Source organism: Chaetomium globosum, genomic scaffold (assembly GCF_000143365.1).
Source record: "Chaetomium globosum CBS 148.51 scaffold_2 genomic scaffold, whole genome shotgun sequence".
NCBI classification, from domain to species: Eukaryota; Fungi; Ascomycota; class Sordariomycetes; order Sordariales; family Chaetomiaceae; genus Chaetomium; species Chaetomium globosum.
In genome coordinates, this window is record NT_165977.1 from 2,389,228 (window position 1) to 2,411,775 (window position 22,548).

At 57.3% G+C, this 22,548-nt stretch overlaps 9 protein-coding genes across 9 annotated transcripts; 5 read left to right on the forward strand and 4 right to left on the reverse strand.

Moving 5' to 3' along the window:
- Positions 1 to 281: 281 nt before the first annotated feature.
- On the reverse strand, positions 282 to 1,306 carry CHGG_02884 (uncharacterized protein; the record flags this gene model as incomplete). Its single annotated transcript, XM_001229399.1, has 3 exons — positions 282 to 869; positions 934 to 1,058; positions 1,129 to 1,306. 3 exons carry the CDS (start codon positions 1,304 to 1,306, stop codon positions 282 to 284), a joined length of 891 nt encoding a protein of 296 aa, XP_001229400.1.
- Positions 1,307 to 2,597: 1,291 nt separating this feature from the next.
- CHGG_02885 (uncharacterized protein) lies at positions 2,598 to 3,673 on the forward strand (the record flags this gene model as incomplete). Its single annotated transcript, XM_001229400.1, has 2 exons — positions 2,598 to 2,735; positions 2,795 to 3,673. The coding sequence occupies 2 exons, from the start codon at positions 2,598 to 2,600 to the stop codon at positions 3,671 to 3,673; spliced, it is 1,017 nt and encodes a 338-aa protein (XP_001229401.1).
- A 217-nt stretch (positions 3,674 to 3,890) lies between these two features.
- Positions 3,891 to 7,944, reverse strand: CHGG_02886 (uncharacterized protein; the record flags this gene model as incomplete). The annotated part of the gene is made up of 4 exons (XM_001229401.1): positions 3,891 to 3,917; positions 3,972 to 5,259; positions 5,448 to 7,524; positions 7,701 to 7,944. The coding sequence occupies 4 exons, from the start codon at positions 7,942 to 7,944 to the stop codon at positions 3,891 to 3,893; spliced, it is 3,636 nt and encodes a 1,211-aa protein (XP_001229402.1).
- Positions 7,945 to 8,283: 339 nt separating this feature from the next.
- On the forward strand, positions 8,284 to 9,908 carry CHGG_02887 (uncharacterized protein; the record flags this gene model as incomplete). Its single annotated transcript, XM_001229402.1, has 3 exons — positions 8,284 to 9,097; positions 9,152 to 9,815; positions 9,875 to 9,908. The coding sequence occupies 3 exons, from the start codon at positions 8,284 to 8,286 to the stop codon at positions 9,906 to 9,908; spliced, it is 1,512 nt and encodes a 503-aa protein (XP_001229403.1).
- Positions 9,909 to 10,608: 700 nt separating this feature from the next.
- On the forward strand, positions 10,609 to 12,015 carry CHGG_02888 (uncharacterized protein; the record flags this gene model as incomplete). The annotated part of the gene is made up of 2 exons (XM_001229403.1): positions 10,609 to 11,149; positions 11,225 to 12,015. 2 exons carry the CDS (start codon positions 10,609 to 10,611, stop codon positions 12,013 to 12,015), a joined length of 1,332 nt encoding a protein of 443 aa, XP_001229404.1.
- A 1,477-nt stretch (positions 12,016 to 13,492) lies between these two features.
- Positions 13,493 to 14,293, forward strand: CHGG_02889 (uncharacterized protein; the record flags this gene model as incomplete). Its single annotated transcript, XM_001229404.1, has 1 exon — positions 13,493 to 14,293. One exon carries the CDS (start codon positions 13,493 to 13,495, stop codon positions 14,291 to 14,293), a length of 801 nt encoding a protein of 266 aa, XP_001229405.1.
- Positions 14,294 to 15,514: 1,221 nt separating this feature from the next.
- On the reverse strand, positions 15,515 to 17,166 carry CHGG_02890 (uncharacterized protein; the record flags this gene model as incomplete). Its single annotated transcript, XM_001229405.1, has 2 exons — positions 15,515 to 16,700; positions 16,760 to 17,166. The coding sequence occupies 2 exons, from the start codon at positions 17,164 to 17,166 to the stop codon at positions 15,515 to 15,517; spliced, it is 1,593 nt and encodes a 530-aa protein (XP_001229406.1).
- Positions 17,167 to 18,620: 1,454 nt separating this feature from the next.
- On the reverse strand, positions 18,621 to 19,754 carry CHGG_02891 (uncharacterized protein; the record flags this gene model as incomplete). Its single annotated transcript, XM_001229406.1, has 2 exons — positions 18,621 to 18,744; positions 19,492 to 19,754. The coding sequence occupies 2 exons, from the start codon at positions 19,752 to 19,754 to the stop codon at positions 18,621 to 18,623; spliced, it is 387 nt and encodes a 128-aa protein (XP_001229407.1).
- A 1,710-nt stretch (positions 19,755 to 21,464) lies between these two features.
- On the forward strand, positions 21,465 to 21,795 carry CHGG_02892 (uncharacterized protein; the record flags this gene model as incomplete). Its single annotated transcript, XM_001229407.1, has 2 exons — positions 21,465 to 21,484; positions 21,540 to 21,795. The coding sequence occupies 2 exons, from the start codon at positions 21,465 to 21,467 to the stop codon at positions 21,793 to 21,795; spliced, it is 276 nt and encodes a 91-aa protein (XP_001229408.1).
- Between the last annotated feature and the right edge of the window lie 753 nt (positions 21,796 to 22,548).

Below are 22,548 nucleotides of genomic sequence, written 5' to 3' on the forward strand. Positions count from 1 at the left end.
TGAGTTCGCTCGTTGGTTCCCGAGGGTTAGAGAGTGACTTAACCCTAACCCTTCTAATACCATGTCCAAAATGCTGGCCACCAATGTCCGCCGATGACGTTCTCACCTTCTGAGTGCGCCAGGTACTGTGTACACCATTCATTGGAGATATCCCTACGGCGAGCCTGAATGTAGGCCCTTGAAAAAAAGTAAAATGTATCGATTGTGGTCAGGTAGTGTCAAATTTATTTGGGCGCCGGCGCACTCGAAAGAACTCTAGCTACTTCCCCAGTTCGTGGGTCCTACAAGGACTTGCCCCGGAGATGGCTATCCTCGCTGAGCCACGGCGCCTGGCGCCAGTCTGGTAGTACGTATGCGACCCTGTCCTCGTCCTTCGTCCCCGCCCATTCAGAGCCGATATGGGGCCGTACGAGGTCGTAGAGGATACGATACGACTCGCTGCTGAGGTGGAGTCCGTCCGGCAACAGATGCTCGAGGTACCCCCGAACGCCACTTTCCGGGTCGCCGAGCGGCGGTCCCTTGGGGTCGAAGCCCGGCGTCTTGTCGATGGCCCTGTCCATGAGTGCCTTGTGGAGGTCTATAAGCGTGACCCCGGGATGCTTGGCAGCCACTTGCCGGGCGGCTTCCGAGTAAGCCGCGCTAACTTTGGTTTGTCTTGCCGCGGCGGGGTGTCCATTGGCTCGGTCGAGCACTGTCACGCGGATCTGGTCCAAGGGCGGCGGTGTGACGAGGAAGATCTTGGGCTTGTGCGCCGTGATGATGGGATGGTTGATAATGCGGGCCAAGTTCTCCTTGTACTTGTCGAGAGGAACACGTTGGAAGTTGGTGGGCAACGGAACGCATGCGTCGTTGGCGCCGAAGAGGATGAGCTTGCCGCGTCGGGTCAATGGTTTCGTTTCGGGATTCTACGAGTGAGCTAGGACCTGAACTTACGAGGTACTTGAGGGCTGGCCCGCCCGGCGTTGGCGGCGCGATGATTTGAGGGAGTATGCTCAGGGCATTGGATGTGTTGTACCCCGAGAAGCCGCGGTTGACGACATCGAACCGGCGGAGGACCTCTATGGCATTGATATTTATGTCAACCTTGGAGACATCCCTGACATAATATCAAAAACATGGTAAACTAACGTGCTTGTAGAGCAGCCTGGAATGAAAAGCCGTCGGAGAGACCGGCAGCTCCCTGGAAGAGCGAATCGCCAAACAGGACAATCTGAGGGTAGGAGCTCTGCGGCGGGGTAACATCGTTATCCTTATCAGCTTGTGCCCCTGGGAAGCTTGGGTATTTTGGCAGGCAACCTACCGCCATGGTTGGTGGGAGGTTGTTGTTAGGTTGTCGATTAGTGGTTGGCACTGGATATCCAATGCAATGTCCCCTGTCGGTAGTGTGTTTTTTAAGAACTCGGAAGATTCTTTAGGTGGGCTGGCTGGCACAGGATCTGGCATGAAGACTGGGCGCCGGTTCCCTTCAAATACCTCTCTCACCGGTGTCCGGGTGGAAGGCCCATTTCCTAGCCTGCCTCGCGATAGGTAGCTCCCGGGCGCCCACTCGGCGGGAGCGAGTCGAGCGACCCATGAAATCCATCCCGCCCCACCGACGGGGCGGCCAGCCCCGCAGCAGCCGGGCCTCTGCAGACCTCCTGAGAGCTACGTCTCGCCCGCCGTAGAAGTCGTGATACTCGACAGAGAACGGGGGGCAACCGGGCGGAAAAGCAGCTGATTCGTAGGCACACCCGGCGGCCCCCCCGCAAGACGCTGGTCGTTGACACAAACATGGATCACAAAGCGAGCGTCCTGCCAATTGCCTCGCCAACAGGTGCTGATTCCACCACGCGGCCACACAGCGCAGGTAAAAGCGCCGATTGGCAACCGGTCACATGGGATAGTGAGCGCTGCGATCTGGAATGCACCAGCCCTAGCTGCTGGGTTTTAGTCGCTCGATCCCAGGCTCGTCGGGGGCCAATCGTGTTGTTCTCGGGCGTTGTCCAGAGCTGATGGGCCATTGATGGGGTCATGGCGGGTCCCGTTGGCCCCAAAACCCCCGCAGGCCGTTGTGGAGAGCAGCTCGAATCAAATGCTCATTCGAACCCAACCAGCCAGCGTGCCAGCCTGGTGGAACAAGTCAGCGGGGCCTCTGGGGTGCAGTTGCGTGTAACCGGTCAGTTGGGCGTGCACATCACTCAAAAGACAAGACGGAGGTGGACACGACGCCGCTATTGTAGCCGGCTTGTTCCAGGTTGTTCTTTGTTTCTTCCATGGTTTTGGGATGAGAGAGCTCCTGTTTGGTGCGGGGCGGATGTGGGGGTTTCGGTTTCATGGCAATACGGCTCACCGGGTCAACTACCACACTCCACACTCCCCACGCTGCCTACCTATCGTTATCGATAAGCACAATCCCAGCCAAAGGCGCTGGATCCCTGTCATCCTTCCATCGCCACCATCGACGCTATCGACGCCATCCACGGACGGGACCTCCCAGCCCACCCAGGTCAAGGGTTGTCTAACCTTCCATACCCGTGTCCACTATTGCGAGACGAATCAAGTATTATTGATATCTACCAAACTCACTTCCTGAAGACCACCTGTTTATACCTAGAATCATGTCCCAGGCAGCATGCTGCACCTGCGCATCGCTGCTCGCCGCCGTGCCCCGAGTGTCGTCCTCTTCCGAGAAGCCCTTACCCGATGACAGGCAGTTAGATTGTTGCAGGCGTACCATCTGTGGTGCTTGTATACATGTAAACCCCAGTGCAGCTCCCGCCTCTAAGAAACCCCGGATTAATAATTCTTTTCCCAGAGAAACCGCCGCTTCCTCAACTACTGCCCCTACTGTCAGACGTCGAACCAATCTTTTCCGAGCAGCCGCCTCCAGGCCCGGCCCAGGCAAGGGGAGGAAGAAGACGGATCGGAAACAGAAACAGACACGGAAAGCGAGCCGCCCCCCTATTCCGCCATCGCCCAGACCATCAACCCCAAAGCCAACACAACCAAGCCCCCTACCCCCCCACCACCGCCTTACACCTCCCCCTTCCACTCCAAACCCAACCCCGACTCCAACCCAAAACAACCCCCTCAACAAAAAGAAAAGGAACAACAAGCAGACCAACCCCCCTACACAATCCACCACCTCCGACACCCACCCCACCCCACCCCCGACAGCCTGACCTCACTGTCGCTCCGCTACGGCATCCCCGCCCACATCCTGCGGCAGCACAACAACCTGCCTAACGACGCGGACTACCTCCTGGCTGCGCGGCACACGCTGCTGATCCCCACCGCCTACATCACTAATACCACCAAGACCGGCACCACCACCACCACCGACGCTGCCGCCACCACCACCACCCCCAACCCCAACCCAAGCCACTCGCCCTTCCCCGTCGAGGAAGCGGCCGAGCGGGAGCGCAAGGTGCAGATCCGGCGGTTCATGGTGGCGTGCAAGGAGCCGGACTACGACGCGGCGGTGGTGTACCTGGAGGCGAGTGGGCACGATTTCGACGCCGCGGTGGCGTGGCACCGGGCCGACGCGGCGTGGGAGCGGGCGAACCCGAATCTGTTGGACGGGTCTGGTGCTGGTCCCGGTCGGGGGTTGTTGGGGAAAAGGGGGAAGGAGAAGGGGAAGGCTGTAAAGGCTGGGGGTGGGGAGGGGAGGCTGTTTGCGTGGCTAAAGGGGTGAGCAAGGAGGGAGACAGGCTGGGTATGTAGACTTTCAATTCATTCCGGTTCCATCCCATCTCGACTTCAAGTCGAAGCTGGCTATGGTAAATAAGTGTTTCACTTGGCGTGACATTAACGCCAAAGTCCTTCCAGAGCGCCGCCCGCTTACATGTGATAATACAACCAATATCCCCAACTCAACCCAACCCACGTGCTTGTCGTGGTCGTCATCATATCTAGAAAGCAGACCGCGTCCGGATGTCCTAGCGAGAGTTAGCAGCTGTTCAATGCCAACGTCAGAAAAACGGGAGGCTTACCGAGATCTTCCGCTCGATTTCCCGCACGGAGCGGTCCAGTTCCCCGGCAATCATCTGCTTCTTGTCGTTCGGCAGGAGACTGAACCTCTCGCAGAGGTCACCATCAATCACCCCCTTGACAGGGACATAGTATCCCCGATAGATCAGATGGTCACGCCCCGCTAACGGCGGATCCTCGGCCCGCATGTGGCTTTCGAGATTCTGGAAGAAGTCCACGTCCTCGCGACTAACAAACGGAATCAGTACGCCCACCGTGCCCTGGATCCCACTCCAGACCAGTACATCCTGCCCGCCCACCACCAGGTTCGTCTTGACGATGCTCGTCGGCAGGTCCTGCGTGTAGAAATGCGCCATCGCACTCAGGCGGCTCTGCGCGCCGTGTAGGTAGTTACGGGCGTGGAGGAGCTGGATCTCGGAGCCCGGTTCGTCACTCTCCTGGCTGGCTCGTTCCGAGCAGCGCAGGATCCAGATGTTGCCGAATTTATCACCGCCGGCCACTGATTCGTAGTCGACCATGGTGGTACACGTGGTCCACCGGTTGATGGTATCGTCGGCGAACGGGAGGAGCTTGTTGCTCTCGGGTTTATAGACGACATATGTAATACCCTGTTGCACGTCACCAACGATGATTCGGCTGCCTTGGGTTTGGAGCGACACGATGAGCTGTGGCGCCACTTCCCCTTGGGCCTTCCTGAGCAATTGCCTGAGGCCAAGATCGTACACTCGGAGTGTCTTGCCGATACCGGCAAGCAGGCGCCCTTGGAAAGGGATCAGAGCCATCGGTGGTTCTTCGACCTTGGTCTTGTGAATAAACTCAAGATCTCGCCCGTCTTCGTGGAATCGATAAACGTGGATGTACCCCTCGCTGAACTTTCGTGGATTAAGCACCATATCTTTTCCAGTGCCGACGATGAGGAAGCTCTCGCCCTCCTGGCTAGAGAAAGGGACAACCGCCGCGCTCACGGCGGCCTCGTTGCCTTCGAAGTCGATTCTTTGGAGCACGCTGGGCTCTTCGCCGAGAGGATCCACAACGCTGATGCAGGATGCCCACCTGCCTGTGGCACGGGGGTACCCAAAATCCTCCGGTGGCAGAATCGCTGCGTCTCCATTGACGGCCCCTGATTGCTCCAAGAGTTGCGCCCGCAATTCTGGGGGTAGAGTGTTATTGTCTGATTCGATGGTGTAAAAGTACGGCTGCTCGGGGTGTTTGACCAGCCGCTTGGGCGTGTATGTGAGGGGAATCGACTTTTGTATCATGGTGTCGCCGAGTCTCTCGATTGTGAAAATCCTGTGAACAAGTCAACATGTGGCACATGCAACATGTAGTCGACAAAAGTGTGGGTGGGTGAAAGCTGTCTCAGAAGGAACAATTGATACAACCTCAGTTGTAGTCAAGCCTCATAGCACATGGCGTAGGTATCCCTTTTATCATCATGACATAGGAGCGCGGGCGGGAGATAGACGAAATGCACTAACCTAAGGAAGTTGGCATGGATACCAACCATGCCTTCCAGGCACTGCTCGCTGCTGAAATTCCAGCCGAATTCGAGCTCAGAGTAGATGAGTGGTGTCATAGAGAAGTTTTTGGTGATGGGGTCGGTGTAACCCAGCCATGGCCTCGAGCTGAGCGCAAGCACGCATGGCTGGTTTTGCACCGAGACTTGGAAGAGTTTCGTCGGCTTCGGGCCGAGGAACTTTTGCCGGGTGTCGGTCAGCTCGCCGGTGACCTCGTCCAGGACGGTTCTCAAGTAAACGCCGGAGTGCAGGCCGATGTGTAGGTATAATGTCATGCCCCCGGTTGAGTCTTCCATGGCCATGACCAGGAGAGATGACGGTGCTGATGTGAGAGCCTGGATGGACTTCATCTCCAGAGTTGACTCGGGGTCAAGACTGAGAATCCGAACCGTGCAGTCATCACATCCAACAGCTAGGAACGAACTCCGCCTAAGTCCTTCAGGTACCCTTCCCAAACTGAGGGACGTGACCGTACCGGACATTTCCTTCTTCTCATCGTATTCAGCCAGCGACCCATCAGCATCCATCTCGAAGTAAACAATTTCGCCGGAGCTCAGAGCGATGACGACTTGGTTTTCATTTGTCGCAGCAGCAACGATCGATCGGTGTTGGGGTGCTGGCCATTCGTTGACGCGGCCTTGAACGATATGCCGGATGCCCTTCGGGTGGACCTGGATCAAGCCCTCCTCGCCTAGTTGCTGGACCGCCAGAGTTGGTACACTAGTTAAGAAACCGCTTTCCGTGACTTCCTCCACGGTTTCGCCAATGCTCAAAACAAGCGTTGCGTTGGTAAAAGAGAGCACGATGTAGCCATCGTACTCGTCATACTTGGTCAGCTTAGTCGTCCAGACCGCGGCGGGCGTGCCGGGCAGCTCTGATGCGACAATTTCGGACACTTCCAGACCGTGCTTGAGCATACGGAAAGTGCTCCTCGCCCTGTTGCCGCAGACCGTGTAGATCTGTGGCGCATCCTCGCCTGTTAGATTCGCAATCTTGCAATCGATCAGGGGATTCATGGAATCCATGCTTTCGACGAGCACCAGGTTCTCCAGCGGGCGAGGGTGGAAGTAGACGGGGTTATAGGACGCCCGAGAATCTGTCGGGAAGTCATCGCTCGAGAACTCCAGTTCCTCGTCGTCATCGCCGAGCTTCTCGAACTGATAAAGGTGGTGGTTTCCGAACTCGCCGGCGGAGAACAGGAAACCGCTCTTCAAGATGCACAAGCTTTGCGCGATGGGTATCGTGTCAAAGTATTTGACCTTCAGACGACGGACCTCACCAGTAGGGTTACCATCGTTATCCTCGACCATGTCCAACGTAACCTTCATCAGATCTCCGTCGTCGGTCTGAAGCAAGAAAAAGAAGGCGCCCGCGCTACCCTTTAGCTTGTGCATCACGCCCGCGACGATGGTCCGTTTTCTCTGCGGGTCCTCGGTGGCACCACGCCGTCTGGGTATGGGAACGCGGAAGGCTTCTTGGTTGGAGTGGCGGTAGGTGACATTCTCCTCCCCGCACACCAGGACGCCGCTGGGACCATCGTTACCACCCGGGACCTGGAAGAGAAGCGAGGAAGTTGGGTCAACGGCATCTGACCACTTGCGTACGACGTGGTTCAAACCCAGGTCGAGCTCGTAGTAAACGAGTTGGGCTTCGGGCTCCTTGCCTGCTTCGCCGGACGGGTCCTGGTCGGCTTCGGAGTAGTCGATTTCGAGGGCGGCAAAGACCGGGTTGGCATAACCGACGTCGAGGGCCACGAGCGACAGAACCAGAACTCCAGCCTTGTGTGCCTCGAGCGGTGATGAAATAGTCAACTCGGCCTGAGCGTTCCGATTCAAAACATAGACCAACTTGTTCTTCTCGACGCCAGCGATGAGGCACGCTCTACCTTTGGGGTCGGCAGCCAAATATTGGCCTGGGACGACGCGACGCACGCCCGACTTCCCGAATGTCTCGAGATGAATGCGCGAGAATCTGTTTGTTTTGGGCTGGTACTCAATGATCGCGATGCGGCCAGAGTCAGTGGCGAGAATGATGTAGTCTAAGTGCAGACGCGTTTTAGCACAGTCCGGCGCACAGAAAAGGATTCCGTTGAATCCGCAGGCCACCACGCGTTTCTAAACGGAGATCATCCCGCCAAAGCTGCGGAGCGGATCGAGAATCACTAATTGTCCGAGAAACGGTGGGGGATGCGGGTGTTGGAACCAAGTTACTCACCTTTGTGACTGCCAGCGAGACGGAAGGAGGCAATGGATCGAATGATGCCAAAGATGTCATGCGACAACACAGTGTTGACCTTGCCCTGCCTGGGATCGGGCTGAAGAAGTGTCAGGCGCGAGCCCGAGGCCGTGATAATCTGCTGCTCCTTGGTCCCCGAGAACTGACCCAGCAACGCCTGCGAAATGGTGGTTGGCGGCTGGATAGTCAGCGAGTAAAGAAACATGTTCGATGTCGTCGCCATGATTCCCGGGGTGCGCAGAAAGCCGGCGCGGCTTTACTGTGGTGGGAGAACGTTGCAGCCTTTCGACTTGGATAGGGTGATGAGGTTGGTGGTTTGCCGGGGCCGAACCCAGCTCCAGACCGCAAAAATAAATTCGAGCTCGAGCTGGCGCCCAGTCCCAGCCACAATTTGGCTTGACAAGTGGGCGGTAAGTGGGGTCAAGTCAATCCGACAAAGCGTGGCTGGAGCTGCCTTGATTGGGCAACCCGTCGGTGCAGAAGGTGGCTCGGCATTTGAAGCTTTGAAAAGTCACACCATTGATATCAGACAACAAAGGTACCTACCGAGTGCGAATCTGCGATGGCTCTTCCGGCAGAAATCGCGGCGCGTTCAGCGCTGTCGAGAATATGCACACGATGCTCAGTATCCCTCAAAAGGCGGGGCCAGGCGCCCAATGGCTTTCTCCATGCTTCCTGGCAGCAACGGCGTTCGCAGTCCAGAAAGAGCTCCTCGAGGACAATAACTCAGATCGATAAGCTTGCTACCCCCGCTGCTCGGCCGGCCCAGAACCAGAACCCCGTTGTAAGGCGATTCTCCTCCGGGTTTGCGCAAACCTCAACTACCCCGCCCTCCGAGTCGCAACCGAAGCAAATCCTGGCGGAAGATGACCTCTTCCACTCCTTCACAAACTCCCCCAACCCCGCGATCCGGCAGCGCGCGGCCTTCATAAGGCAACATGCAAGCTGCCCCCATCACGACCATCAGCCGGGTGGTTCGATAGCCCCGGCGCATGTCGACTTCGAGTGCCCCGATTGTGGAATTCCGGTATATTGTAGTAAGGAGCACTGGGCGGACGATTACGAGGCGCACCTGTTGATTTGCGATACACTGCGCCAAATCAACGAGGATGACCACGACCTCCGGTCTGGCCGCTCGTTCCCCGAATTCGATTATGCGGAGCCACAAATGGAAGATGCGCTCGTCAACATGTCCAGCTGGGATACCTTTTTGTACACGCGGCAGTTCAATGCCATCAACGACGACCGGAGCATGAGGCAAGCGACAAGGTTACTGACGTACCCTATTACGATCGGGAGCATCCTTCACGAGCTTAGCCCCTACAACATCAAGCCTGGCGGCAGGATTACGCCCGAGGGTATCAAGAGTTTCAGTGGTATGTGTTCTTCTTCTGGCGTTTCTGGCTGGCTCGCCGACTGATGTTTGCCAGCTCTCCGGTACACTCTCCACCCGGCAAAGACGGGTGGCGGCAGTGATATCAAGGGTCTCCGAATGCAGGCACCCGCAGTTCGCCTCTTCATCCTCGGCGCCCGGGCCGAGTCATCACTCTCCCCGGGATGTCTGGGTTCAGCTGGCCCATCTCTTCCCAGCTCTCGAGAATCCACCTCATCTTCATCGGCCCGGAGAGCTATGCTTAACAGGGACGACGAGTTATCCGCAGTCCCTCCGCGGACGCCCACAAACCCCTTCGGCGCCATCGTCGAGGACCGGGTGTGGCCGACCATGAAGATCAGCACCATCGTCGATTACTACCACACCATTCACAAAACCGGCCACTTCTACCCTTATGACCCCTACTTTGACTGCTTTGTCATGTTCCACCCAGGGTTGGGACACCCCGCTAGTTCGCATGAGTGGGAGGAGACGCTCCCCATGCTTTTGGAGACTAAGGCGCCCATTATTGTCACCGGCTACACCCAGGCCGACATGGAGCGTGATATCGATTTTGTCCACAAAACGGCAGCTGGAGAGTTTGATGTCCTGATGGAACCTGGCCAGAACAAGTTCTCTAGCCTACGATGGGATCTGAATGATCTGGACCCCCAGGACATTAGCGCCGGTAACTGGGGCGTGTGGGCTTTCAGGGGCAAGAGGTTAGTGTTTTGGTCTTATCCATCACTATTTCGCCGAATACTGACATTGTCTGTTACAGATACGAGACAACGCACAAGTCTACTGAACAGTAGTCCTGGAGCTACCATGCTTGGTTTCTACAACCCCCGTTTCTGTATGATAGGTTCGGCCGACATGTCTTGGCCACGGCAACAGCAGATCCCCATGCCCATGTATATTTACACATAAGAGACCAAAGTGGCTCACCAACAATCAGGAAAATCGGGTGTCGTCTGGGCTAGAGTCCGCAATGTCACGCAGTCAGACTTTGAGGACACCCCCCTTTACAGGCAAGCCTTTGCCCCAGGAGAATGGGCGAATTCTCGGCATCCTTTACTCACTCAATATGAAGTACCCGTCACTGTGATGCGACCAAGACGCCATACTAGCATGAAAACCGAATTGAAGATAGGTAACTAGATTATCTACTAGATGGTAGGTAGAAGTAGATGGGAAGAAGATCACCTCACGTAAGCCTAACAAATCGAAACACCCTCTTGCCTTGAATTCGGGTTGTTGGTCGTGCCTCCCACAACTGCGTTGTGGGGGTTCACCGCCTGCCGTTTTCGGCTGTTGCATGATGCCGGGCCGTCAACCGCAAGCCGATAAGCGATCGGTGCCACCGCCTTCCGACATCCGCGTCGCAACTGCCTGCTTTCTCGATCGCGACTGCTCAAAAAAAGAGCAGCTCTTGCTCTGTTTTAGGCACCGAAATGTGGCCAGAGTCTAGAAATTTAACATGACGACGGGGTCCTGCTGCCAGCTTTGACCGCCATGACGACCGCCGCTGCCCAGCCTCCTCCCCGTATCCCAACTCCTCGCCCTAAGCCGTCATCACGCACTTCGACTCTCCAGTCCGAATCGGCAGCGCCATCCAAGCCGCAACCTAACCAGGTTCCGGCCTCAACCGAGAGCTTTGCACAATCGCATCAACCTGGAGGGGCTCGCCGTGGAGGCCGGACGGCATCGGCCGACCCTCTCTCGGACAAGGCCACCGTACTCCTGATCCGCCGCATCCTCTGCCCCCAGCAAGCCGACAAGGGCAAGAACTCGCCGGCCTCGATAGAAGGCCTGTTGCCGCCCCTGACAAGCCGCAACGATGTGGATCTGCAGCTCTACGCTCTCATTGCCATCATCTTGAAGGAATTCGTCCAGAACTGGTACGCCAAGATCACACCCGACGAGGACTTTGTTGCCGAGATTGTCCAGACAATCGCCCATATCACCCGCGCGCTCGAGCAGCGGCTGAGAAAGGTGGACTTGGAGAGCTTGCTATTCGATGAACTGCCCGATCTCCTCGACAAGCATGTCACTGGTCCGTCTGCGCCCCCGAGCTAGGAATGAACAAAAAAGTCCGCGATTGATGCGCTGACACCCCAAATCACTCCAGCCTACCGAGTGGCCCACGATCCCATCACCCAGCCACCAGTCAAGACAGACCCGCGCGAGATTTATCACTCGTTGTGCCCGCTACCCGCTCTTTCCCCAGTTCCCCGGCCAGAAGACCCCGAAAGCGTCGCCGTGCAGGCCGAAAACGAAGCAGCCTATCGCCAGTTGCTCGTCCACGCCTTCCTCGCCATCCTCCTCCCCACCGAAGACCTCGAAAACGGCTGTCTGACGGCTCTGGTTGGCCAGATATTTTCGGAGCTAATTATTGGCAACGCAGTAGCCAACAGACTATCAGAGCCATGGCTCATATGGGAACTCCTCATCATCGCGTCGAAAACGGCCGGGCGTCGGAATACAGCCGAGGACCAAGATCGCCCGGAGCAATCGAGCAACAGATCTTCGGCTAGCCAAAGGCGGTTCTCGGCTCACGCCCTGTTCTGGGCTGGCTTGCAGTGGTGTTTCCTCGGCATCTCATTCATCAGAACGGTCCTTGCGATCCTGATGACATCTGGCTCCTTACCTCCGCGGGCCTCTCACGGCGTGAGCCTCAAGAGCGCAACCCAACACGAGACCGGCCAGGGGCACACTCATCTCACTAGCTCCTTCGATGCGGATCTGCATGGACCACCCAGGATGCCTTTGCTGGCCTTTCGAACCTGGTCAGCAGTCTCAAATCTCGCCGAGATGGACATCCGGATGCCCTGGCTTCGAGGCGTATTGTCCATGTTGCAATGGATTGCCATCATGGGTCCAGGACGAATTGCCGGCGTGAACGGCGTGCTTGACAGGTAGGTCGATTCTGTTTGCCCTCCGTTTTGAACACTCACCCCCCCTCCCCCGCCTCTTCCGCGAATTGCTATGTCACACTGCATGAGCCGCCGGTCACTGGACCTGACGACAAACGATGCACGCCACGAATCACCGTCTTTTTTTGCGGCTCTGAAAGTTGCAAGTGCAACACGGCAGTTTCGCGAAGCTCGCGATCTTGGCTCTTGCGATTCTTAGTCGGACGTTTCGAGGTCCTCCACCGCTGAGAAGAGGGGTCACTGGATGCAGTGCGTCCACCAATGTCCAACCAGGGCAAGGCCTCGGGGTAAAGGCTTGGATGCAGTGCAACACACCTCCCACATGTCATGCGGCCGAATCGGCGACCCGCAGGCAACGCTTGTTGCCGCGTCTTGTCGTTGACGGCCTGCATATCAAGTCTGGGCCAATCGCAAACCCCTACAGCCTTGGCCGAGTCTGATTGCACGAAGGCCCCGTGGGGCATCGCCAGACGATCCATGGACGAGCCTTATTTACGCGCCGAGCTGGAGACGGCGACAGGGGTCACGGAGCCTGAACGATCTTTGAACTCATTTTCTTCCCTTGTGCCGCTTCACACGAGATCACCGGCCGCCGTGTGCGCGTCGTACCGTCCCCTGAGCCGTCGTCCGTCTTCTCAACGTTTTCTTCAAGACACAGATCGACGCGATGAAGCGTTCCCCTTCTCGGTTGGCGTTGTCTTGGACGAGAGGATGACATGTCACATCATGAGACATGAGCCCTTTCAACGCTACGCCAGCGGCCCAGCATGGATGGACAGAATCCTGCAAGTGCCCATTCCCCGGTCGAAACTACCCCCGCCGCCGTGGCCCCAGGTCGATCTCTCTTATGAGTTACAGGGCTGCGTGTCCATCGTGACAGTGGTGCATGAATGCAGCCTTGGAAGTCGTGGGAAATCTCCTCACTGCCGAAGCTCGTCTGGTCATGACGTGAGAGGTCAGATCTCGGTGGCCAGTGCTCCCGTTGCTCCCCTGATCCCCCGCATTCCAAGGGCATACGAACTCTGATGCCCCGGTAAGCAAGCCGCCTCAGCCGAAAAGGTGCTCGCTCGCTAGCCTTGCCAATCTCTGCGGCCAGTGCCGCGCCTTCCACCACGATATTTCATCCCGCTTGTCTCGGTCTTCACCGTTCTGGATCGGTTTGTCATCCAGCTTATCTGGACCTTGTCCCTCGCCGGCTTCCCCCACCCTGGTCGTTACCTTCGAGCCTGAACGAGCCGACGAGACGCACAAACGCGCACCCACTGCTCCCCCACGCATGAATGATCTCAGACGGCCCCCCCCCAAACCCCCGCTTTCTAGCCTGACAAACCAGCCCAATTTTCCGGTTATGCTTACAGGTTAATTCCAGGCTCCTCTCTCACGGCATCCAGCGGCATGTCTTAGACGCGGCGAACCTGCCCCCACTCCTCCGCACCGTGCGGGGGGCCCTTTTTCCCAACAACATGCCCGCCGGCAAACCGACGCTGGTCGCTCCCTCTTCCGATGCCGAGCTCCGCGGCCTTAGGCGCAGGTGCGCTAGCGCGCTTTGGGCGCTTGTTCCGAAGGGGGTGGGAAGGCTGTTTTTTGGCGGTGGCCTACTGCGCGCTAATTCCAATTTGAGAGCGAGCAGTGTCAAAACGGAAGGATCTGCGGAGCTGAAGACAGCTGTGGGAGGGAAGCAGCTTGACAACAGCGACAGGGGCATGGGCAGGGACAAGGGTTCTTTGTCATCGTCATCATCAAAGGAAGACGGGGCCAAGGAAAAAGCAAGGCTGATCGAAACGGCGCCAGCACAGACGGAAGCACGAGGGCAGGGACGGCCAAGAAGATCAGGATCCCCGTCCCAGTCCCGGTCCCGGCGGTCCGCTCCCGCTCCGAGGCCGAAGACCGGCGGTCAGGGTTTCTCTGCTGCTGCTAGTGCTGACCCACCATCGCCGGGGCCGCCGCCGTCGCCGCTGCCGTTGTCCAAGTCCAAGCCCGCTAGTTCAGGCGAGGAAGCGACAAGCGGTTTGGCGTCGACAGGGCCGCTGACGCAAGGCAGCGAGGGGGGATCTCATCAGGATCGAGATTGCGACCGGAGGGATGATGAGGAGATCCTGGTGGAGATTGAGCGGGGCATCCTGGACGTGTTTTCGGATGCTTACTGCAACAGGCATCTGGTGTATGCCATCCTAGAGCTCGTGCTAGTGAGGCTTCTCCCGGAGCTGACGGAGAAGGGGGTTTTGGAGCTCTGGGCCGAGCGGCTTTCCGTGGATGGTCCATAATAGATAGTCTCATGTCATGTCATCGGCCTGTCAAAATCAAAAATGGGAACTGATGTGTCTCAAAATGCAGAGGGCCGCCTAGACTTGTGATTTGCTAGAGTACCGCCCCAAAACAGACGGGTTTGGTTGGTTGGTCGGACTCGAGAGGTCATGCGGTCGCAGGCCGGCCGGTCTTTTGGGGGGAAAAAAGACACCACAGAAGTTCCCTTTTCAGAGAAGAGCATGTGGCCCAGTCCATTTCCTCAGACCTCGGCCAAGAGAGAGAGAGAGCGAGACAAAAATCCCAGTTATGGTAAAAAGTCCTCCGGATTCCAAACGAGGGTAGACCACATGTTGCCTCATTCATCCAATCCAAGCCATCCATCCCATCCTGTCCCGTTCATCCAATCCTAGCGCAAGATTAGATCCCCTCCTCCATTCACTCCTGCCACTTCCGGCTCCCTGCTGTCCACCGCCATCCGTTCAACCAACCAGCCAAGACACCAAAAAAAAAACTTGACGAGAAATAGCACAACCCCCAGCAGTACTCCAATGGCCCGTAGCCCCCGTAGTTAGACCCTCGCGGGTCCCATCCTGCTCTTGCCCTTGCTGTCCCCAAAGTGCTCCATCACCATACTGTCGGTAGCTCGGTTGCGGTTTGGTCAAAAACGCCGACTGTTCGAGGAGAAATGGCTGAGAATGGGACAACCCCAAGCTCTTCTTCCGTTCCCCTGGCAGGGTGGGCCGTTCCGGTCCCCTGAGCACCCGAGAGACCACCCCATAGGAAACCTTAAGATAATGCAACGATGGTATAAGAAAGTATAATAGTGTACAGAGAAATGGGAAAATGCATCGAAGTACCGAACAGACTGGCGGACGACCGTCGAAGTACAGCCAAAGAAAAAGGGACTAAGCCCCAGAAAGGATAGGGAAAGATGAGACCCCCCCAAAAAAGACAAAATCAATGCGAAAAAGTGAAGGAGTTTCCGGACGGGGAGTCGCGTGAGCGTTTGTTTCTTCCGGTAAGGGAGCGATATCGATGTATATTCGGCAACGCCAAAAACTGGGTATAAGGAAGTTTTAATCGCGTAAAAGGGTATATCGTGCGGCGTATAGGTTGTTATATATGTATTTTCGTTTTATTTCGAGAACAGAGAACGGTCGGGTCGGCTTCGTGGCGGGTCGTCCTGGTCGTCGCCCTAGCTTTTTCGGAATTTGAAGTGAAGAGATAGGATTTCCCATCTACCCGCTCATGGATGCCTCCACCTTCATCATGCTAGGCGGCGCGTTTGGCATCTCGCTATCACCTTCGGGGATTCGTGACAGTCCTCCCATCCCGTGTGCCGCAGCCTTGGCGAGTTGGGTTTGGTGGAGGCGGAGCTTCTCCGTCAACCTCACCACAGCCATGTACTCGTTTTGGTCCACGAATCCGCTGGCACTCGTGATGAATGACAGCAAGGTGTCTGCAGCTCTCCGTGCGTCCTCCTGCGTTGGAGAGCCAGGAGACGAACCGACGGCACTGCAGGTGACCGGCGTTGTCGCTGATCGTGTGATGCTGCTGTTGCTGCTGCTGTGGCGAAGCTGGGGCGGGGAAACTGCCTGGTCGAAGCTGAAGTTGGGCCCGTTACTCTCGAGGGCCGAAGACGGCGCGGTGGACGGGACGTGGTATTTTGGAGTCGCGGGTTCCGTTGGTTGTGGTTGGTTCATGTATTCGAGGTCCAGAGTGGGGAAGGTTTGGCTCCGCGGTCGCTGAAAGCCGGCTCCATGGGGCGGCAGATGTCCGCCACGGTCTCCGGTGAGGAAAGCCCCCACGTTAGCATCTGGAGAAAAGTTGAACGAGGCTGTAGGGCTTATCGCGCTGCCGGAGAAGGATGGTGTTGCCGCGTCGGTAAAAGCACTAGACAGAGACGCCGTGCTCTGCGAGGTTGTATTCCTGTAAGCGCCGTCTGCCGCAAAGCCCATGAAGCTGTTGAGGTTCTCTTTCTCCTCGTCGCTCTTGTTCGCCGACAGCGGGGATGGGGAGAGGTGGCCTGAAGGGGAAGCGGGCGAAATGGCGCTATGTGGCTGGGACGGTGCTAGCGACGGTGAACCGGAGGTGCGCATACTGTCCGGGATGTTGGTTTCGGACGCGCGACGTATCAATCTGCTGGAGCCGATGCCATGTTTTGACATGAACTTGTCCAGCCAAGACGTGCTAGTGAACTCGAGAAGAGAGTCACCCGAGGCCAGAGACGTGAATGCGAGCGCCCTCTCCTTGAGCGCCTCTCTCGTGACCACAATGCCATTCTTTTTCGCTTTCTGGAGATAGTTCGCTAGCGCTTTCTCGACGTTGGCCCCTTTCCCCTTGCCGGTGCGCTTCACCGGAGAACTACTCCGCTCCTCCGAGTTCAAGTACTTGTCCTTGTTCCGCAAGACCTTGGATACGGTACTAGCAACAATGTTAGAACCGGCGGGGAGGCCGTGGATAAGGGCGCTCTGCGATCTTACCTCCTCTCAACGCCAAACCGGGCGCCGATATCGGTTTGCTTTGCGGTCGGGTGGTCCTCGGCATACTGGCACATCTCCCGGCGGTTTTCGTCCGTGAGAGTCTTCCTTGGCTGTGATGTAGTCTGAATCGCAGGTAACTTGGATGTCTTAAGAGGCGCTGTGATGGAGGGAATGGGAACAGGCGGAGCAGAATGCGGCGGCCCAAAGCTGTTCGGGTTCGTCAACATACTCGGCCACGGAGCATGCGCGTGCGGCATCATGAGCATGGGGAGCTGTGTGTGAGTCGCGGGGGACTGATGGATGGGTTGTGGAGGTGGCGGTGGTGGCATCCTGCCGAGGGATTCCGAGGGCAGACCGTGGGTGATGGGAGGCATGAAGCCATACCCACCACCTCCGTAGTCCGCCATGGTTGTTTGGTGATGAAAGGAGTTCATGTCGACCCAGCTCTCGTTACCATAGGCGTTGTCGTGTGAAAGATGGCTCTCTTGGTCCATGCCCGCCGAGGCTGTGATCTGGTTGTGCATGGTGACGGGGGGCTTCGTCTGCTTTAGACGAAACCGGACCGGATGGGTGAATGGGGGCAGGTAGAGAGGGCCGTTCCTCTGGTCGTTGGGATTGGTGCCGTGTAAGAGCCACAAGACGTGAGGGGCCACACGCAGAGTCTTGCAGTTTGTGGGGATCAGCTCGTCCGGAAGGGATGGACAAGACAGGACTCAGGAGACGACATGCATGGTAGGGGGGGTGCCGGACACCAATTGGCCCCTTGGATCGGACATGCAGCGGTCGAGCCGTCAGCGAGGTTGCAAGTCGGGGGGCAGCCGGATGCGGAGTAACACAATCCCCAAGGTAAGGTAGCGGCTGCAACGACGTCGGTGGGGGTTGGCCGTTCGGCAGGTGTCTCTCGTCGAGGTGGTAGTTAGGCGGGAGGAGTGCGGGTGGCCGCGTTCGGGCTGTTCTGTCAGACTGACGGGGTAAGATGGCAGGGCCGGCGTGGAAAAGATAATAATAAAAAAATGCCCTTTTTTTTCTTTCTTCACGCCAGAAGAGTTCTGTTAGAACCTTGGTGGCTTGCGAAGAGTCCCATCCGGGTCGAATATCCAATTCGTGCAGAACGAGGAACGGAACTGGGCGGCGCCGACAGCATGGAGATGGAGCAGAGCCAAAACCGGGAAGGGGAAGCCTGGTAAAAGGTAGATGATCTGTAGCTGAGCTTGGCTCGGCGACGGGGGCGATGATGCGGTCGGGAGCAAACAAAAAGCGATCTACCCAGTGACAGAACGGCAGAGGGCTGCAACGCTGGCGCCGCAGATGCAGTTCGACCTCTGGGGTTGCTGGTCTGGTACGAGATAAGTCAGACGTGCATGGAGGAGAGCAGGGCAGGCAGGGCATGCATTTGGTGGAGGAGAACCTGCCCCGAGCGGCATATGTATGTCAGGGAAGACGGCCTGCTGAATGCAGTGTGTGTGCATCTCCCGGCAGGGGTTCCAGGGTCCTGGCCGTGGGAGGGCACAGGTCGCAAGCATTGGACTGCCAGACTGCCCGGGGCCAGCAGCGGAACGGGAGGGTGTGAGGTGGGTGGGGGGCGTCCAGGAAAGAAAATCAAGAGGCGTGCGGGAGCCGGGGGTGGGACAACCAGGTAGGTCGGGCCAGCCAGGAAGGAGCCACTCGAGCCAGTTGAGCCAGTGTGGATGGAGAGCAGGGGTCTGTCTGAAAAGAGGAGGCAGCAACTGCGCTGATGACTGCACAGTCCAAGAGCTCTGGTGGATGAAGGGGAACGCACTTGCACTTGGAGTGGGCCGGGGCTTCCAAAAAAGGCGAGAGAAAACTACGATGAGAACCTCCGAGACTCCGAGCCAGGCTGCTAGTGGGCTTGAATGGAAAGAGCACGCTGTGCTAGCGTGGAAGGAGCAGCCCGTGACGTCCAGTCCCTCACTTTCACGTTGCTGGGCTGGGCAGCAGCAGCCGTGGAGTGCGGTGCGCGGGCCCTGCCCGTGGTCAGGTCAGTCAGTGATCCCGGAGTATTAGTGTCGAGCAAGATCCCGGACTGTGTGCCAAGTGCTCCTCGATGGGTCTCCCAAGGTCGAAAACGGTACGTGCCGTCCCCGGCTTGTCTCGACGGGGCAAAAAGCAACGTTGAGGCTTTTCTGGCGCCGTTATTCGCAAGCTCTGTCGAAACGCGGGAGCTGACTGGCAAATTCGTTCCACATTATTCGTAGCCCAGTCCTGTACATACCATGCCCCGGTCCCATTCCCTCACCATCCCGTCTTTCCATAGACGTTATCAAAAAAGAGGGATTTAAGTTCGCGGCTGCTTTCATCAGGCTCATCTTCGGAGCTTCCGGGCAATAAATGTGAAGGCCAAAAATGGCAGTCGCAGGCCCGGCCCACCCATCGCACACCTTCCCGCCTGCACTACCACTTACACACACGGTGGTCGCCCCTCGCGGCTGCCGTGAACACAACCTGTTAAATGCGGCACTGCACCGCCCACCAGGTACTGAGCCCATCCACGTTCGGCAGCGACGGGTAGCTGCAGAACTGCAAATCCGCATTATTCCGAGTACCTTTCCATGGCAGCGACACGCTCCCCACAGCAGCACTTTAGGTCTCGGCGGCGGTCTGCACTTTCGAAGATCCTTCAATAATTCCGAATTGGTTGCCGATAGTGTTGGGGTGGGCGGGGGGAATCGATGCTGTTTCGTGAAAGAAGGGCCATCACTTATCAAACTAACCTTGAAGTTGAGGCTGCCCTCCTCGATTTGGTTGTAGAATGAAACAAGCTGAGTGAAAAAACCTCGAGCTCCATCTTCATCAGTTCAGGTTCGGTGGGGCCGCGCTTGCCATCAAGTTCGGGCAGGTCCGCCCAGGTACCCGGGGGACCCCACAAGGATGCGTCTGGTGCAAGGACTGCCCGGCCGCATAACGGGCCTGCCCTGCGGCCTTCTTCTGGGGAAAGCGTCTGTCTCGCGGGCCGTTTTTGGCAGCGGCATGGCATGGCGCCCATGCGATCGACCGCGTTTATCGAGTGTTGGTGATGGGAAGCCCACAGAGCTGCTCATCCGCGTCGGCCCGCAATCACACGAAAGAATCCCGAAACCAATTGGAACCAGCGCCCCTGGGAGCTCAGCCGTGGCCTGCCGGACACTCTTCAAGTTAGTTAAGGTGAGGATCGCTTAAACCGGCTCGATAGTCAATTGTCGATGGTTAATCCGTAATCCCGCGGCTCGGCAGAGGAACCGCTCGACCCGCCGCACACCTTTTTCTTTTTATCAGTTCTCGAACGGCTGACACAGGGAAACGCATATTTTCTGATTGCCGACCCAATTGGCCTAACGCCGGGTTCGCATCGAACAGAGACATGGTTGCATGAAACCGCACCACACCGGACCTGACCTTGCCCTGCCCTGCCCTGCCCAGTTCCCAGCTCTCCGAATTGGTTAGTAAGTGCATCATCAGCGCAGCCGCGACTCCCAAGGTGTGACAAAGGTGCGTCTGTCTGTCTGAATAAGTTCATTCCCTAGTTAGCAATCAAGCCACGCCAAGATACGATGATCCAGAAGGACCCTCAAAAAGATCTGACAAAACGGTCGCGACAACGTGACGGACGATGCAATCTTGGGGGGCGGTCATCTTTGACAGGGGATGCGATCTAGGTTGCAATTGCCTCCAGGGAACCAGGGTGTTGCGGTGCGTGCGTGCCTCTCTTCTCAACACCAACTTCCCGGGGAGGGTTGCTTGCGGACCGTGTCCGAGACCATCCAACGGCGATGAAGAAAGCCAGCCTGAGCCCGTCATTGGACATAATTTCCGAGCTCCTGCCCCCACCATTGGGCAGAAAATGGTGGTTCTCTAAGACACAGGGGCCCAAGCAAGCAGGTGCCGGCCTGGCATCCCACTGGCTAAGCTGCTTCGTAATTGATTTTCTCGACAGCTTGGCCAAGATGTGGAGGGAGGGACTGACTTAGGAGCGTGCGTGGATGGGGAGGATGGCACAGATGGCTCGCGCGGCAGGATTCCACAGATCGAGATATTGACGCAGGCAGGCAGGTAGGCGACGGATTCACGACATTGCCGGGTTTCAGCTGGGAATGCGGCCCGGGGAGCAGCTTTATTTGTTCAGCTTGAAGCGTGGTTCGGAGATGTTTGTTGTTGTCAGAGACGATGTTTGTCACCGAGGCACACAGACTCTCTCAGTCCGGCTCAACCAGGAACCGGGTCCATCAGTTCATCATCCACATGGCCCAAACAAACTCGGGCAGTTTGGCAGTTAATTAATCAAAGGTCAATTGACCATCGGTGCATCGGTGCATCGGTGCATCAGCGCATCGGTGCATCGGAGGATAAATCCAAAACCACCACGACTCCACGACTCCACGACTCCATCGGCATCATCAAAATTTATCAAGCTTTGACGACAAATCTCCCAGTCAGCAGCCGGCAAAGAAGGTGGAGCAAGTCCACTCGGCGATCAGCTACCGAGCCCCGCAAAGACACCACGCCCGATCCACCATCAGGGCGAGATCTTGCTTGATCTCCCGACCGTTTTCTCTTTTCTGCCCCATCACTGCCGTCAGTGCCGTCACGCCCGTCACGCCCGTCAGACTGGCGCTCATCAATCATCACCGTCCTTGAATGTGGATCCCCACGACCCTTCTCGGTTTGTTGGTTGAGACTTTGTGACTTTTCTTGACCATCTACCCCACCGATGGCCGTCTGGGCCGCAGCGTTTGCGCGGTTCGTTCCCAGTTCGGAGCCCCCTGCTTGCCCTTCTGGGCTTTAGCAACGACGCGGAGGGCATCATGAGGTTGCATCATGTCAGGGGCTCTGGCGATGAGGGCCCGGTCCGTCTCAACTTCGCCTCCAAGACCAGACAAACTTGGCACCAGCTTTCGACGGCTTCCTTCCCCGGGCCAACTCCGCAACTGTTGATATCATCCGCCGCTGACGGCCGCGGCTGGTCAAGAGACACAACCTGGAACCAACAGAGATGCAGCCCTCTGGCGTTCGAGCTGCGGCTACACGCTCATCGCCAATAGCCGCCGCAGTCGCTCCCAACTGACTCCCGCCAGTGGCAGAGAGCATGGGTGACGCCCAGCTTCGGCCGAATCTTCGGCCTCTCGCCCTCAGCCCCCGACCTCCTGATCCGGATTGATACCACAGTGACTGCCGGCCGCGATGACCTCTGTTGGCCGTTTGATGGCGTGTTCCAGCATAAGATACTGGAGAACCCTGAATAACTACGCCAACTAGCTACCCTCTCCCCCCACCTGTTTTTGGCCCCCTTAGTGAGGGGACTCGGCGGCAAAGCACAAGGTGACTGCAAAGATTTGACTGACACCACACCAAACCGGCTGGTGTGCGGCCAAGAGGAGCGGCACAGGCACCGAGCTCCCCAGGCATTCCGTATTGAGAAACCCGCGAAGACCTGGCGAGAAACGTGCTTGGGCAATTCGAGGCCGTGCAGATCATCCCGCTCGCTACCCGGATTTCACAATGCTGCTCCCCATCTTGCGCATGAATGTCTGTGTGAGAAGGGCTGATGAGGCTACTACCCCCCGCCCTCCTCCTCCCAATGCATTTCATCTGAACTCTCATCGGAACCGACCTCTTGTGCTCCCGCAGCATGCAGGATGCAAGGGCCAATTCTCTCCTTATTGCTACCCAATCTTGGAATGCCGTCTCACCTCCGGATCAGCGCCATGCAAAGCCTGACCGATTTGTCAACACCATGGTGTCCTCTTCCGCGATCCCAGCATTTTGGGGTTTGTTTCACATAGCACGTTACCAGT